The 17,345-nt window shown below is 44.1% G+C and overlaps 1 protein-coding gene across 4 annotated transcripts in view; it reads left to right on the top strand.

Annotated features, from left to right (window-relative positions):
- The window catches only part of MDM1 (Mdm1 nuclear protein), a 52,264-nt gene that overhangs the window by 13,317 nt on the left and 21,602 nt on the right, over window positions 1-17,345 (top strand). For all 4 annotated transcript variants that reach the window (XM_066591608.1, XM_066591609.1, XM_066591606.1 and 1 more), the window contains exons 4-8: window positions 1,987-2,121; window positions 2,966-3,145; window positions 6,528-6,667; window positions 7,269-7,368; window positions 14,932-14,970. In XM_066591608.1, coding sequence (XP_066447705.1) covers window positions 1,987-2,121; window positions 2,966-3,145; window positions 6,528-6,667; window positions 7,269-7,368; window positions 14,932-14,970 — 594 coding nt within the window. The remainder of the gene's footprint in view (window positions 1-1,986; window positions 2,122-2,965; window positions 3,146-6,527; window positions 6,668-7,268; window positions 7,369-14,931; window positions 14,971-17,345) is intronic.

Raw genomic sequence — 17,345 nt, 5'->3', positions numbered from 1 at the left:
GAGGTATGTGGAGACGTGGGATATGCAAACAAATTGCCTGCGATTGCTGAGCATTTGAGCCGGAGGTCGCGTATCTCTACATCACGTATATTTGCATTTCCCCAGAAGAATGCCAGCAGATGCTCCATGACTATGATATCTATTCTAATGTATCTGTTGGCCAGCCCTGCCTGGGCACGTATTCATCCACTCGGTCAGAAGCCTTTGTTGCATCCAATGCTAAGAGCATCAGAGGCACTCTTTTAGATCGTGCATAATGAATGATAGAAAAGGTCTTAAGTGTTACTATCTTGCGCCTCTCCTGTAGGGAAGACTCCCACTTGATCCGGATGGAGCAGGGCCCCTAGAAAACCACACAAGCAAGTAGACAGTAGCTTCTCAAATAACTTCGTATCAGTGTTAGTCCAGGAAATGGGCCTATAGCTTCAACATAATGAAGGGTCCTTGCCCTCCGTCGGGAGTACTGTGATGTGGGCATGCAGACATTCAGGAGGGAAGATGGTGAAATTAAAGATACTATTGTAGGATTTCAGTAGAATGAGGAGTAGTTCCATCCGCTAGGTTTTATAAAATTTAGCAGTGAACCTATCCGGGCCGAGGCTATTCCCAAGATGTAGAGACTTAATTGTCTCAGAGATCTCTTTTTCTGTAAAAAGTAGTTCTAGGGAGATGAAGTAGAGCGATATCCATAATATATTGCATTAGAGTGCACATTGGTTAGGAGGGGCATTGACTGTATGCGGTGGAGAAGGTTATATAAGGAAGTGTAGTAACTATGAGAGGAAGAATTGATTGCTTTTCATAAATGAGTACGGTCTCCTGAGGAAGTTTTAATGGAGGATATAAAATGCGGCTGCTTTTTGATCTCCAAGTGCCCTTGCTAGTAATTTCCCCGATTTATTCCCCCATTCATAAAATGAACGTGAGTATAGTTACTTGTATCTTTTCAGTTTCAAATCAAAGAACCCTTTTCTATTAAGTTAAGTAAGTTAAGGCCCATTTACACCTGCAGATGATCGCTCAAAGGACAAACGGGGAAACAATGCTATCAGCACTTTCTGTGGAGAACTGCTGATAAGAGTGAAGGACGATTTTTAGGTTGGACTGAATTTAACGATCAGCTAGCAGTGCCCGAAAAGCACACATTTACATGCACCAATTATGCCTAAAATGATCGCCGATTAGCGTTTTTAAAAAAAAATTTTTTATATATTATTAATAATAATAATTTTTTTTTTTTTAAGCGATCATCGGCTGGTGTAAATGGGCCTTAAGATAGGCTAATAGTAGTTGATGAGGAAATTAAGTGGGATTAACCAAGTCATAGATACCCTCACAAATGTACCTTAGAAAATAACGGCAATGCTTGGGTAATGATGGCTAACCAGTTCCAGAATATAATAACTGCTGAGCAAGGGAGTCTGCCAGGCTGATCTGTGAAGGTATTGCTACCTGATTGAGGGGCTGAAGACTCTGCTTCAGTGTCCCCTCCGCAGCACTTGTTCCAGTAGATGAGTGTCCCATACTTGCCTCTGTTTGATGGCTCCTACCCTACCAGGTGGATCAGGCTCTGCGCCAGGTACAAGAACTGCAGGTCGGGCTATCACCTGCAGGAGCTCTTTCCGAGAGTGATGAGGACCTCCTGATTGTGAGTCTGGTTCTGAGCATGTTGACCACAGTGTCCTCGGTGTTCCCGGCGGGATCTCTACCAGTTGCTGGAAAAGACGGAGATCGTCTGGGAAAATGGCAGGGCTGATAGAGGGCTTTTAGTTACCCATCTGCCACGGCTTTTCCCAATCTTTGAAGTGTAGTATCCCTGTTAAAAGAAGGCCCAGGTATATCTCACTAGTCTAGCGTCTGCTCTCCAGTACTTCAAGCCATACCCCCACCCCACCCCTCCTCCCAAGTATTACTGTTTTATTTTACTTGTAAATACTCTGACAAATGGCCGGCATAAAGACTGATAAAGTTACATTGTATGTAAAGTTTCACAGAGTGCTACAGAAGAAGGCGGGTTTGAATGTAGCCCCCTCGCACCATCCGCTTAAAATATCTGAGTACAGAAGACAGTTTGAAAGAAGGAGTCCTACAGAAAACTCCCCATTGCTTGCTGCTGAGCAGGTATGCCTCCATATTTATTTCCTGTTACTAATATATTGCCAATATATAATATATGTATGATAAACCTTGGTATGCATTGTTTGATATGGGAATGTATCTTGAAGGTGTTTTCCAGGGAGATATTATTGATGACCTGTCTTCAGGATGGGTCATCAATAGTTGATCGGCCAGGGTCTGCCGCTTGGGCCCCAGCTGATCGGGCGCCCACTGTCAGCACTGCAACACACAGTGGTACGGAGCGGAAGCTGCTAGTCTGACTCCTATGTGGTGGCTGGTACTTGTAATTGCAGGCACAGCTCTTAATAAAATCAATGGGAGCTGCACCTACAGTTACAAGTGCCTGCCGCTACCCTGGGGGTGGAATAGCAGCTTCTGCTGTGTGTTGCGGGGCTGACAGCGGGTGGCTGATCAGCTGGGGTCTTGGGAGGCAAACCCCAGCCAATGAGCTATTGAAGACATAGTCTGAGGATAGGTCAACAATAGTATTCCCTAGAAAACCCCTTTAATACCTTTTTATGTTGTTACATAATGGCATTAAAGTCAGTGGACAATTAGAGCAGCGACTTACCATATGTGATCACCCTAGCATTTCCCTAATTCAAGCATTGGACATATGGTCAGGATGGAAGAGAGGTAATGGCTAACTGTTGGCCTGGGCACTGGGCCTATATTCGATGTCTTCCCTTGTTCGAATGCAGATGGATACTTACTGCAAATTGGTGAGTGTGTGAGACAAAATTCATACATCACTTGGGCCTTCTGAAAGATTGAGAGGAAGTATACAGGGATGACAGAAATGTATGGGCTCTATTTATTTATTGACTTCTATTATTTTATTTACCAGGTCATACATAATAAGAATCAGTCAGTCCCCCCATTCAAAACCATTAAAGTACGGACAGACACTGAATATGAAAGTCAGTTTAAAGGGTCACCACCTGCCAAAGGACCAAAGTTACGGAAAGACTGGGAAGATAACCATATTTTACAGTATGACCAAGAAAACTATTCTCTCAAGAGGAAGGTAAGAAAGTAAAGCCTGATCGCGTAGTAAAGGCTGATCGCGTAGTAAAGGCTGATCGCGTAGTAAAGGCTGATCGCGTAGGAGCTTTTTAATTTTGAAATCTAACTGCAAGTAAACAATAGCACACACAGTTAGCCTGTGTGTGTGTTTCTGCAAAATGGCGACAAAATCAGGAGTGTGACTGGATGTGGCCGCGATAAGAGCACGTTCCCCCGCGTGCGGTTCGGTGACATAATGGGTGCTGCCAAAATAAATAAACTATTGTTTATGACAGCACGTCTAGTGCTAAAAATGATGAACTTGTACGAGCGATCGTATGTACAATCGTTCATCCCTCATACATTCTGAATTAACCTGTGTGAAAGACAGGTAGACAAGGAGTGATTAATTCACCTCTTCAGTAACACAAGAAAATAATCCCCATGTATGTGCCATTCAGAGTGCATATATCCTCCCTGGAAGGGGAGACGGCTCTGACCAGTTGCAACTTGTTTGAGCTCTCTCCCCTTTTGTTCACACAACCCCACCCTTGCCTTAAAAATTGATGTCTCCTGCTCCGTTGCAGCTTGAATTTAAGACTTCAATCTTTAGGCAAAGGAGAGAAAGTTTGGATTAATTGCACAGATTGCTAGTAATTTGCATACAGCATGTGCCACATTAAAACACTGATTTCAGGGAAATTCCAGCCTCTAGGCAAAGGATAGGTATTTTGCCAGTTGTCTACACAGTGCTCACTTGTGCATGCCGTTGGTTTAGAGAAGGGGTTGCGTCATTACAAGAAAAAAAAAATTACATCTGGGCATGAGATAAAATAAAAAAAGAGAGAATATGTACCTATCGTAAGCCCCTCGGGACTCAGCTGAGCGGCGGCCCCTTTCCCCCGGCTTGGACATTTGCCAAAAGTTGGCCGCAGGAATCTACTGACTTATGGTGGTTATCCATGCCGGGGGCCGGGGCCGCAAGAGCTACTTAGCTGGATTCCATGGGGACCGTACAAATGTGCGTATGCTTTTTTTGTTTAACACCCAGACATTTTGGTTTTTTTTTTCTTTAAATATCTTGCAATGACACATCCCCTTTAAAAACTAGCCACACTTAAAAAATTTTTTTATCTAAAATGTACAGGATGGGTGATTATAAGCAGTTTGTAATATGTTTAACCAGCTTGTTTTGTGTGTTATATATATTTTGTAGATAACCTCTTTTCAGCTAGTTAGTTTAGCTTTATAGCTGAACAGGGAGGTTCACTTCATAGCACTAGAGGACAGCGGAATGATAGTTATATAAAACATAGAGGACACTACAGGGGGAAATCTATATATAAATTTAAAGGAGTTTTCCAATGAGAATACTACTCACAGAGGTCTCTGCGCCGAACTCTGTGTAGTGGCAGGCACTTGTAACTGCAGGCACAGCTCCTATTGATTTCAATGGGAGCCATGCCTGCAGTTACAAGCATCGGCCACTACACGGAGGTCTACACTGAGGCTTCCGCTCCGACCTCTGCGTATTTGCAGCGCTGACAGCAGGCTCAGCTGATCGGTCGGGGTCCCCAGCCGATCAATATTACTCTCACTGGAAAACCCTTTTAATGAAACAAAAGGCAGACATTTTATTAATCTACTCTTTTATGTAATCTGCTGTGCCTGCACTAGAGACGACAGTGCAGGCAGAGCACAAACAGGAGCTCCCTGTTCAGCTATACAGTTAGTTACCTGAAGACTGATTTCTTAGCTGCATCTTCTCCTAGCTGAAGACAGGTTTTCAATGAAAAATGTAGAGAATAGATTGGTAAAACATATTGTAAAAATATACATTTTAGAAAAAAATTTAAAGTGTGGCTACTTTTTAAAATCCAACTGATATATATATATTTTGGTTTTAAAGCTAACCCTCGACAGAACTGAATTTGGTTGAGTAGGTAGGTACATATTCGTTAACCCCATCATATCACATATACGATTATATATGTCCTAAATGCACATACCCTATGCAGTTAGCATAGGCTGTGGATGACTATATACTTGCTGTGTATGGAGTGGGCTTGGGAGCTGAGCCCACTCCATACACAGTAGTTATCAGCTGTTTTTGATAGCAGACACCCGCCGGGAATAGCTGCAATCAGAGAGCACTTTGATCGTGGCTGTTAACCCTTTAAATGCTCTAATCAGGATTTGAATGTCCAGAATAGGCAAACCCCGCAATTAAATTGTGGAGGTGCCGTTCAGGTGTCATGGCAGCCTGAAGACTCCTCAACGTGAACTTCTCTTGCCTGTGGCATGTTTTTAATAAGCAGGCTGATAAAATGTACTATAATGCAATACTATAGGATTGCAACATACTCCATAAGCGATCAGACAATCGCAAGTTCAAGTCCCCTTTGGGAATTAATAGAAAAATAACATTAAAATAAGTAAAACAAGGTTTTGTTTTTAATTTTGTAAAAATTAAAAAAATATTAAAAGTTTTAAAAAAAACCTTTTCCAAAAATCTTTAAAAACCGGTATTGTTGCATCTATAACGGTCCACTTTATTAAAATATCACCTTATTAATCCTGCATGATTAACTCTGTCAAGAGAAAAAATACACAATGGCACAGCTGTGCTGTTTTAGGCCTCAGTCACACGGGCACATTGGTGCCCGTGTTACTGCAGGAAGGAGATGGACGTACCTGAAGACGGCCGTCTCTCTGCAGCGCTGGGAGGAGAACATGTGACGGGCTCCATTGCCATGTGTTCTTTCAGCAGCGCTGGAGAGAGACAGCCGTCTTCAGGTACAGCCGTCTTCTGTCAGTCACACGGGCGCATCGGCGCCGGTGTACGGATGCCGATGCGCCTGTGTGACTAAGGCCTTAGTCACTCGCTGTACATGAAAATGTGCTATCAAAGTCCTCTGTTCCCCAATATGGTACCATCTCAAACTACACCCTGCAAGAAACACAGGCCTATAAACGGAAAAATAAAGAAAGTTTTGGGGGTTAAATAATTGCGAACAGAAAGTAGTTTGTTTCTTTTTAAAGTTTTATTATATGTAAAAAAGCGATATAAATGTGTTATAGCTGTACTCACCCACAGAATAAAGACAACGTGTCATTTTTACCATGAATGATGTAAATTCCCCACCCCTCCCTCCCCAAGTGGTACAATTGTGTGTTTTTTTTCTCTCCCTTCACCCTAAAGTCTTCCAATGTATTATATGGTACATTAACTGGCATTATTGAAAAATGCAATTTGTACAAAAACAATACCTCATGTAGAAATGTCACTTGAAAAATTTAAAAAAGTTAATTTTTTTGTGAAAGGATTTCTTTTATTGATGCTTTTGTACTAAACAATGCTCATTTTTACCACTGGACATAATTCAACTAATCATTTCATCTAGGATAAAAAGAAAGACAATAGTACACTTGAAACTGGCCTTGCTTGCATGGATACATCCGAGAAAGAACAAGAAGAAATAGTTAATCGAAAGATTCTTAAAGAGCAATTCCTTCAACAACTCAAAACTCCCAAGTATTATAGGTATAAGACATTCTCTTTCTAGTGTTAGGGTGCGTTCCCCCATAAGAGAAAACTCTTGCAGCTGAGGCTCCGTCCAGCCATGCCTGCCAATAGCAATATGATCTTCCATATAAGGTGAGCAAGATTGTTTGACTGCTGGCAGCCACAGTTGGGCGGAGTCTCAGCCGCGAGTGTTTTCTCTTATGTGGGAACACAGCTTTAAAGTAATTTTGTATATTATGTCTAGAGTATTTGACCGATTTCTATATCTCACTTTTACTTTCATACAGGGTAGCCATTACCCAACGGTCCACAGGGGCCATAACTTCAGTGTACAGATATTATGATTTTTGATCACTTCTTGCCAATTGGTTCATGTAAATGAGCCTTCCTTTACTTATATATCACCTCTGCGGGATAATAAGCTAAGCGTAAGCCTGGGAGATGTTTCAACATTCTTTTCAGTTCATTATATACACTAAAAAAGTATTGCAGATACTTAACAACACCAAAATTACTGTAACTTTTTGAACTTTTTATGCTCTTAGCTAGATAAATGCTATGGACGCATTATGTATAAAACAGACTGATGTTGAAAATATGTCAATTTCTTGCATTCCAGGAAAGCAAAAACTGAGTATTCAGCAAATTTTTTATCGCCTTCAGAATATAAGTACAAGGATGGTGCATGGTTTAGGATAAAGAACCAAGTATATAATCAGGTGAGTAAAGGCCTTTTTACACGGGCCAACTGTCTTTTAAACGACTGCACAAGCACTGACATCACCGCTAAGGTCATCAGCGCTCGTGCAGAGAGTTTACACAGAAAGACTTGCTGCTGGATCGTGGGCTTGTCGTCCGCTTCTCGCTCAGCACTTCACCTCCTATGGGAATCACTGAGTGGGGAGCATTTACACTGGATGAGAAGCCGGCAAACCAACAAGGTTATTTAAGCTGACTGAAAAGTCAGCTAAAACAACCGCAAACGACGAGTGAGCGATTTATTTATTTATTTTATTTTTTTTAATTTTTTAATTTTTTCCCCCACATTCACACTGAACGATTATTGCTCAAATTCATTCATTTAAATGAATTTTAAACAGTAATCGTTACGTGTAATTGGGCCTTAACATATATACGGAAGAGCTGAGATTATAGTTGGGTTAAATTTAAAGGATCACTGACTTTCAAACAGCATTTGCTTATGTGATAGCTGGATAATGACTAACAATCACTCTGAAATTCACAGTTAAAAACATTAAAAAAGCTCTTAAGTGCTACATAATATGAGCTCCTTCTACCTCAGTCCCATACAAGGAATATGTAACCCGTTTAAGCTGAAGTACAGCGCATATAATAAATAAGCAGGAATGCTGCATCAATCACTACAAAATGCATCCAGTAGTACAAAATATACCCTTGTTACATCATGGTCCAAAATAGAGAGCAGCAGGGGACTGGGCACCAGCGAAACAGGAGGGGTGGAGTATAGGGGAGGTAGGTATAACTTTTGTTTCCCCAGTCGTCTCCACGACAGCACCAATTGAGATTGCCTCCTCTTGATAGGACAGGAACATACTGAGAGGTTAAAAACTCCCCCCCCCCTTCCCCACTTTCCTCAGTGTCTTCCTGTCCTGCCAGGATGCAGGATCTCTGAGGAGGGCTGGTGGAGAAGCCAGCCAGAAGCTACTCACAGGCGGATCGGAGGGCAGTGGGTCAGCCTGTGCTCCCTTCCCAGCCAGACGACTCCCGGGACACCACATGGGGTGGTAACCCCCGGGCCAGGTTCCTCCCGCGGCGGCCCATGGGGGGTACAAAGCGGGAGCCTCAGTCCCCCTCCTCCTCCCTGCAGTTACAGCGCGGTGCTCCAGGAAGCCCCTTGACGGCGGGGGTCGGGGCATCGCGTCACGTGTCCAGCGCGATGACGTCATCGCGGCCGCACCAGGAGGCGCACGGAGGGGGTGGGGCTTAGCGCAGGAGCGCGAAAATTTAAAATAAAGGAACCTGAGAGAAGCCAGAAGGTGGACCAGCACTACAGGTCGCTGGGTGTCTGCAGCACCTGTATAGTAATGAGTGCTCCAGCCCCAGAGATAGCTGAAACCTCAGCCTCAGCGGCCGTAAGTAGCCAGTGCGGCAAAAAATACAAATGCAAAATCCAATGTATTGTATATGGAAAAAATGCATATTTACCCACAAAAAATACTTTCCCTTTTTTGTCAGGGGGATAAAAAAAAGACATCCCCCCCAGAGCAAAACTCAAAAAATGCGTGGAGTGCAGGACGAGACTGCCAGCTACGTACCAGAGGCCTCTATGCAAGGCATGCGTAGCTAGGCTAGTCAAAGAGGAATCGGGGGGATTCATGGAGGACGTTAGGAAGCTGGTGAAAGAGGAGGTTAGATCAGCCCTAACGTCACAGCTGGCGCCGCCAGCTAAACGCCAGAAAAAGGCGTATGTTCCCGACGAGCCTTCCGACTCCGAGAGTTCTATCGGATCGGAGCAAGAGGAACAGGCGGCCGAGGAGTCCTCAGATGAGGAGGACTACAAAAGATACCTATTTCATCAGGACGACTTAACGGAATTGATTAAGTCAGTCAGGGCTACACTAAAAATGGAAGAGCCCAGAGAACCACGTACCCTACAAGATGAGATATTTGGGGGACTAGGGGAGAGGCGTAAACATACCTTCCCTGTCCACAAAAATATCATTAAAATTATCCAAAAGGAGTGGAAGAAACCAGACGCAGGTTCCTTCTCCGCTAGAGGTGTAAAAAGAAGGTACCCATTCGAGGAGGAAGTTTGCGCAAGCTGGGAGGAGGTACCCAAGGTAGACGTCCCAGTGGCCAAAGTAGCTAGGAGGACGAGCCTGCCCTTTGAGGACGCCGCACAGTTAAAAGATCCCATGGATCGCAAAGCTGAAGGCCTTCTAAAAAAAAATCATGGCAGGCAGCGGCAAACATACTTAGGCCAGGGATCGCAGCCACTTGCGTGGCACGCACTCTGGGGGTATGGCTAGAACAGCTGGAGCTACACTTAACCAATAGGACGCCAAGGGAACAGATCCTAAATTCTCTTCCTATCCTGCGTATGGCAACAAATTTCCTAGCGGATGCCGCGGCCGAAACGGTTAAACTCTCGGCAAAAGCTACAGCCTGATCTAACTCAGCCAGAAGAGTGGTATGGCTGAAATCATGGTCAGGCGACCTAGCCTCTAAAAATAAGCTATGCGCCCTCCCGTTCTACGGTCAGTTTTTGTTCGGACCAGACCTAGACAAGATCCTGGAGAAGGTGGCCGACAAAAAGAGGGGATTCCCGGAAGGAAAACCGCAGAGAGGGAAGACCTTCCGAATCCCAGTGCAACAGCCCGAGGCCTACCGAGGCAAGGGCAAGACAGGCCGCTGGAGTTACCCCAAGGGGGGCAGAGGAAGAAATATCCTCTTTAACCCCCACCAGGGGGAGCCCAAGCAGAGACCCTGACGCCAGCTCCGTAGGGGCAAGGCTGGGGAACTTTGTGGATCAATGGGCCGCAATTTGCGAAGGCCCATGGATCCCAAAGATCTTACAGCAGGGATACCGGATAGAACTGGTGTCCCTCCCCAGAAGGAAATCCGTTATTACAGGAGGCTCAGGGCAACAGTTACACTTACTAAGGCAAAGCGTTCGGGACCTGCAACATCTAAACGCAATATCCCCCGTACCGCGAAACGAGGAAACCCAGGGCCATTATTCCAGGCTCTTCCTAGTAAGAAAACCCTGCGGGAAACAGCGGATGATAGTGAATCTGAAGCCTCTGAACGTCTGCATCAGATACAGGAAATTCAAAATGGAGTCCATCTCCTCAACGATAAAGTTGATTCCCAAAGGGGCCTACATGGCATCCATCGATCTGAAGGATGCTTATTTCCACGTACCGATCCACAAGGGGTCCCAAAGATACCTAAGGTTCGCAGTGGATATGGGCAAAGGAATAGAGCACCACCAATTCAGGTGCCTGCCTTTCGAGATCTCCTCAGCACCCGGAATTTTTACCAAAATTATGGCAGAGGTAGCCGCCTACCTGAGGAAAAAGTCGATCCTAATAATACCCTACCTGGACGATATTTTGATAATAGCAGAGTCCAGGAAACTGCTAACGAAACACCTAGAGATAGTGCTAGAACTCCAGTCGCTAGGATGGATCATAAACTGGGAAAAATCCAGCTTTGACCCCGACAGGAAGAAGATGTTTTTGGGCATAACGCTCAACTCAGAATTACAATGCTCCTGCCTGCCCGGGGAAAAAATACAAAAAATCCGAAGGCTGGTCAAATCCTTCCTACAGAAACGATCATGCACAATTCGGGAAGCCATGTCTCTCCTGGGAAGCCTGACGTCATGCATTCCCGGAGTAGCATGGGCCCAGGCTCACACTAGAGCTCTGCAGGCCTCAGTCCTATCCACGTGGGACAAAAAGCAGTCCACGCTAGGGACAAAAATGTATATCCCAAACACAGTGAAAACGTCCCTGCGTTGGTGGACATCCCCAGCGAACCTGCAGAAAGGGGTTCATTGGCTATAAAACCCAGCCACACACATCACAACGGACGCAAGCACCTGGGGATGGGGAGAGCATGTGGGGAACCAGTTCTTTCAGGGCCCGTGGTCTCAAAGGATAAAAGAACAATCCTCCAATTACAGAGCGCTACAGGCCGTATGGCGGGTCCTACAGCAGTTAGGAAACTTGCTACGGAACTAGCATATAAAGATACTGTCGGACAATACCACCACGGTCGCCCATATTCGGCACCAGGGGGGCACAAGGTCTCCTGCCCTGCAAAACATTTCGCAGAACATTTTCCACTGGGCAGAGGGCCGGATCCTTTCGATCACGGCAACACACTTAAAGGGGATGCTAAACTAAAAAGCGGATTTTCTCAGCAGGAGGCAAATAGACCCAGGAGAATGGTCTCTCTCCCTGGAAGCATTCAGAACCCTGACCAACCGGTGGGGGATCCCACAATTGGACCTGTTTGCAACCAGGGAGAACGCCAAAGTAGGAAATTTCTTCTCCCTCCGGCCAGGAGATCGTCCTACAGCAATAGACGCCCTAGGCCAGGACTGGGGAGAGGGGCTGGCGTACGCTTTCCCTCCGATACCGCTGATCCCCAGAGTTTTACAACATTTCAGAACCCAGGTATGCACGCTAATCCTGGTGACCCCCTTCTTGCCCAAGAGAAGTTGGTTCGGTCTTCTGACAACATTGAGCGTCCAGGACCCAGTCACCTTTCCTACCTGGACAGATCTGCTATCACAGGGGCCACTGAACCACCCGGGCTTAGACAGACTCCACTTAACAGCATGGCTCTTGAGGAATCCTCACTAAGGGGGAAGGGATTCTCAGAGAGAGTGGTAGAAACGTTAATGTCCAGCAGAAAAAAGACGACCCACCTTATCTACCAGAAGGTTTGGAGAAGGTTTTCCTCATGGAGACAGGAAAGGGATTCCGGGGATTCTATCCCGGACATCCCTTTGATCTTAGAGTTCTTGCAGGAGGGCCTACAGATGGGCCTCTCTCCAAGTACCCTGAAGGTCCAGGTCGCAGCCCTTAGCGCCATATGCGACACAAAGTTCGGGGGCAATAGATGGGTCAACAGGTTCCTGACAGCAGCAGCTAGATTACGACCTAGACCCATAAACCTTGTTCCAGACTGGAACCTTAATTGGGCCCTAAGGGCCACGACAGCGGTACCATTCGAGCCGATCGAAGCACTACCGATAAAAATGCCATCACGTCCGTAAGGCAGGTTAGTGAGCTTCAGGCTTTATCCATTCGCCACCCATTCCTAAAAATCTCGGACACCAAATTAGTATTTAAAACGGACCCTGTGATGCCAAAAGTGGTATCACATTTTCATAGGTCCCAAGACCTAATAATTCCCTCATTTTTTAGTAAACCTAAAAACGAGGAAGAAAAAACACTAAGCTGCCTGGACGTTAGGAGAGCAGTCCTAGGCTACATAGAGGTGACAAGCCACTGGAGATGGGACGACAACTTGTTCGTCCAGTTCAGTGGCCCAAATAAAGGGAACAAAGCGGCAAAAAGCTCCATAGCCAGGTGGATCCGCCTGGCCATCATAGAGTCCTATAAGGCCCTCGGAAAGGAAATCCCCTTAGCTCTTAAAGCCCATTCTACAAGGGCAGTAGCATCCTCATGGGCTGAACATAGCTCAGCTTCTGTCGAGCAGATATGCAAGGCCGCAGTCTGGAGAAAAAAACCCCCACACGTTCATTAAACATTATAGGGTAAAAGTGCAGCAGGACGAGGACATGGCCTTCGGCCGCAAAGTCCTCTCGGCAGCAATCCCACCCTAGGGAAACGTTAGTTGGTACGTCTCAATTGGTGCTGTCGTGGAGACGACTGGGGAAAAAATAGATTATACCTACCCGATAATCGGGTTTCCAGGAGTCTCCACAACAGCACCCGTACCTTTCCCCCCCTAAGAACATAGTAAAGAAATTATAGAATATAATTTCCCCTCAAAAAAAAAAAAATCCCAGTTAGGGAAAGAATTTAAGTTGAGCTCCTACCCCGGCAATTCGTTAGAATCCACTGAGGAAAGTGGGGAAGGGGGGCGGGGGGGGGGGGGCTTTTAACCTCTCAGTATGTTCCTGTCCTATCAGGAGGAGGCAATCTCAATTGGTGCTGTCGTGGAGACTCCTGGAAACCCGATTATCGGGTAGGTATAATCTATTTTTTTCTCATCGCTCTGTGCAAATTTCTAAACACATTTGGGGTTGGATTTTTCCCCAATTTTCAGCTGCACTTACAGTTGTCAAACTGTAACTATTGAACAGCAATTTGCAAAAGAAATGATCGCATACATAATCTAAAGATTACTTGAAAAGCAGATTCTGGATTTTAGCTTTATACAGTTTCATAGTAAAAAGTCTTATTACAGCCATTTACAATTAACAGTTAATTGACAATCTAAAAAGATGGACAATACATGTAACAAAAATAATAGTTTTAGAAAAGAGAAATTATTTAGTTTGTTGACTTTATTTTAACAGAATAATTATTATTGTGTTTGCTAGTTTTGATTTGAATTATACCTATAATCACTACATGTAAATTAACCTTCAAGGGAATATGTTGTCAGAATTCACTCTCTGCAATTGACTCCTTAATGCTACAGGATGTACAGTTATGTCCTCGAGGTTAAGGGTTTGTACAGAGGAGAATCGGGAGTCGATCCCGCTCCATACAATGCGGCTGTTTCTTACAGCCGACACCTGCCTTCAACAGCTTCGATAAACAGCGCCGCTCATCGGAGCTGCTAACCCTTTAAGGCTGGGTTCACACAGGGCGGATTTGGCCGCGGCAAATCTGCCCGCGGCCGCTAATCTCGGGATTAGCCAGCCATGTGGACGAGATTTCTCAGAAACCTCGTCCACACGGGACGGCCAATCCGCTGCGGTAAATCCGGCTGAAACCGTGTCTGCGGTTTCAGAAGATGCAGCATGTCTATTTACTTTTTTTTTTGTGTTTATTTTCGTCGCGGCCGCGCTCTCCTCTATGGGAGCGCCGGTTGCAACGGAAAAGCAAGCGGCCGGGCCGCTTCAAAGCCGCCGCGGCTTAAAGCGCGGCGGTTCTCCTGGCGGAAATCTTGCGGTTTTTGCTGCGGCCAAACCGCGAGATTTCCGACGGGAATCCGCCCTGTGTGAAGCCAGCCTTAATGCCGCTATTATGCGCTTTAAATCCACCATCTACGTTCAATATTTCATTTTTGGTTGATCATAGTTTTAATTCTAACATCACTATTAAAATGAATTCCTGAAGTTTTCCTACTGATCCTTACAATGGATTGAAACTCCCTGTTGTGTAGAGATCTTTTGAAACCATAGCATCTAGGTTTCCTCTGTCAGCCCATTAGCTTCCTGTGCCATAACTGTGGGGCACCAGTGTGTTGCCCTGGCAATTGGTGCTAGAGGCATAACTTAATTGCCTGTCAGTTCATTACTGATGGGCAACAATGATTTCATACATTGAGTATACCAAATGATTATATAACTAATGATTGCGTTGTGAAGTTCCCTACTGGGATAAAAAAAATGTATTTAAAAAAATTGCACATTGTAGCATTATTTTACAAAAGTATATAAGAAATGAAGTTTTGTATATTGTGTTTTGTATGGTATTAATTGTTGTATCACACTCCACAGCTAGGTGGCAATAACGAACTGCTAATTTCACAGAGAACCATATTACAGTGCCATGTATTGAACTGTTCTCTGTTCATCTCTTTAGGGTTCCTCTCTCAACGTGGGATCCATGTGGGTTTCTGAGGTTTGTTCCTAAGGACTCTATTTCTTCTTCAAACTACACCATGTGATAATTGCAATTTTAATGCAAATGCATAGTTTGTTGTGCTGTCAAGCTTTACAAAACCATTAAAACAACAATTCTGTATAAAGGGGAGGGGGCTCCACTGGTGAAACTACTGGGAATGTATGTAGAAGGTCTCGCTGACAAGAGGAAAAGAATTGGAGTTTAACCCCTTAGTGACGGAGCTTTTTTGGTTTTTTCCATTTTTGTTTTTTCCTACTCCCTTTTAAAAAATCGTAGCTCCTTAATTTATCCATCGACGTCGCTGTATGAGGCCTTCTTGTTTTTTGCGGGATGAGTTGTATTTTTCAATGGCACTATTTATTGTACCATATAATTTACTGAAAAACTTTTTTAAAATTCTTAGCGGAGAGAAATGGAAAAAAAATTGACATTCCACCATCTTTCGGTGCGTCCTGTTTCTACGACGCACAAACTGCAACAAAAACGACCTGATATTTTTATTCTATGGGTCAGTATGATTACTACGATACCAAACTTATATAGTTTTTTTTTGCTGTAGTACTTGTATTTTTTTTTAAATATTTAATTTTTTTCAATTATTTTCTGCGGTCATTTTGTGCGCGCAATAACTTTTTTTATTTTTCTGTCGACGTAGTTGAGCAAGGGCTCAATTTTTGCGGGATGTCCTGTAGTTTCTGATAGTATCAATTTGGAGTACATACAACTTTTTGATCGCTTTTTATTGCATTTTTTCTGGGAGACAGGGTAACTAAAAAAGTGTATTTCTGGCGTTCTTTATTTTTTTTTCGGACGACATTCACCGTGCAGGAAAAATAATGTGCTACTTTGATAGATCGGACTTTTATGGACGCGGCGATACCAAATACATATTTTTATTCTATGATTTCGATTTTTTAATAATTGATATGGCAAAAGGGGGGTGATTTAAACTTTTATAACTTTTTTTTTACAATTTAAAAAACTTTATTGATCTTTTTTCTTACTTTACTTTGAAGTCCCCCTGGGGGACTTTAACATGCGATGCTTTGATCGCTCCTGCAGTATGACGTAATGCTACAGCATTACGTCATACTGCTTTTTTACAGGCAGTCTATCAAGCCACCCTGTGTGAATGGCTTGATAGGCAGTCTGCTAAGGCAGCCCTGGGGCCATTCATTAGGCCCCCGGCTGCCATGACACCTGCACGGCTCCCCCGATCTCACCACGGGGGGGCCGTGCGGGACCCCCAAACAGCGTTCAGGGGATTTAAATGCTGCTGTCAGAATTGACAGCGGCATTTAAAGGGTTAATAGCCGCGATCTGCCGAACGGCCGAGCGCGGCTATTGCCCGTGGGTGTCAGCTGTAATAAACAGCTGACGCCCGTGCTGTATGGAGGGAGATAGCGGCGCTACCTCCCTCCATACACGTCCTGCAACAGCAGGACGTAGTTTTACGATAGCGCCGTCACTAAGGGGTTAAACCGTGAATAAAGCATAACTTTCATTATGTAACAGGTAAAAAAACAAATTAATTTAAAAGGGTGGCAGTGACATTAGTAAAGCCCTAGTGTCACGCACCTCAAAAAATGGTAAATTGAGGTATAGAGTGCAAGCTTGAGGTGGGGTCAGAAAAAAGTAAATCGGACAGATTTATGTAAAAACCAAAAGACATAAAAGCATGGCAAATACATGCCCGTTACAAAAATCTGTACCAAACTAAATTAGACTTGCCCGTCTTTCACAATGGCCAAAATGGTTTATGTAATGAAATATTGTAGTCTATAATACGCTTTCTACAAACCACCCGATCCGTTGTCATAGTATTTGCCTTAAAGAAAAAAAAAATCTTATGGCCTCACATCCAAAGACCTGGGGTATCCCAAATAATTATGTGGATTTTATGGAAGGATACGTAGTGTTCATCATAACCCAGAATTATTTTAGGTCTTGAGGAAGATTTTTACCTACAAACATGTGGGATACTATGGGGACAAGATCTGCACCTAGTTATGCCAGCCTTTATGTGAGCAAATGGCAGGATTTACTTACCTTCCCTCAGGTGCGGCCTTGTGCAAATCTCGTCCTCTGGAAATATTTTAGCAACCATGTTGAGTTTATTTGGAATACGGATTCATTGGCTCTACAGGAGTTTTTCTTAATTAATAAAAATGAGTTTTATCTTTATTTTACAACTACTTTCAGTAGAACAAATTAATTTTTTGGATCTAATAATAATCTGTATTTGGATAGCGCCAACTTATTCCGCAGCGCTATTTTTGTGAGAGGAAAAAGCAGATGGGCGGCAGCTCTACGGCATGGACAGACACTACAATGTCGGGTTTTTATGCCTGACGTTTTGCATAATAAACTTT

Source organism: Eleutherodactylus coqui, chromosome 2 (assembly GCF_035609145.1).
Source record: "Eleutherodactylus coqui strain aEleCoq1 chromosome 2, aEleCoq1.hap1, whole genome shotgun sequence".
NCBI classification, from domain to species: Eukaryota; Metazoa; Chordata; class Amphibia; order Anura; family Eleutherodactylidae; genus Eleutherodactylus; species Eleutherodactylus coqui.
The sequence above is the reverse complement of the archived record's forward strand: the minus strand, read 5'-3'. Positions and strand labels throughout refer to the sequence as shown.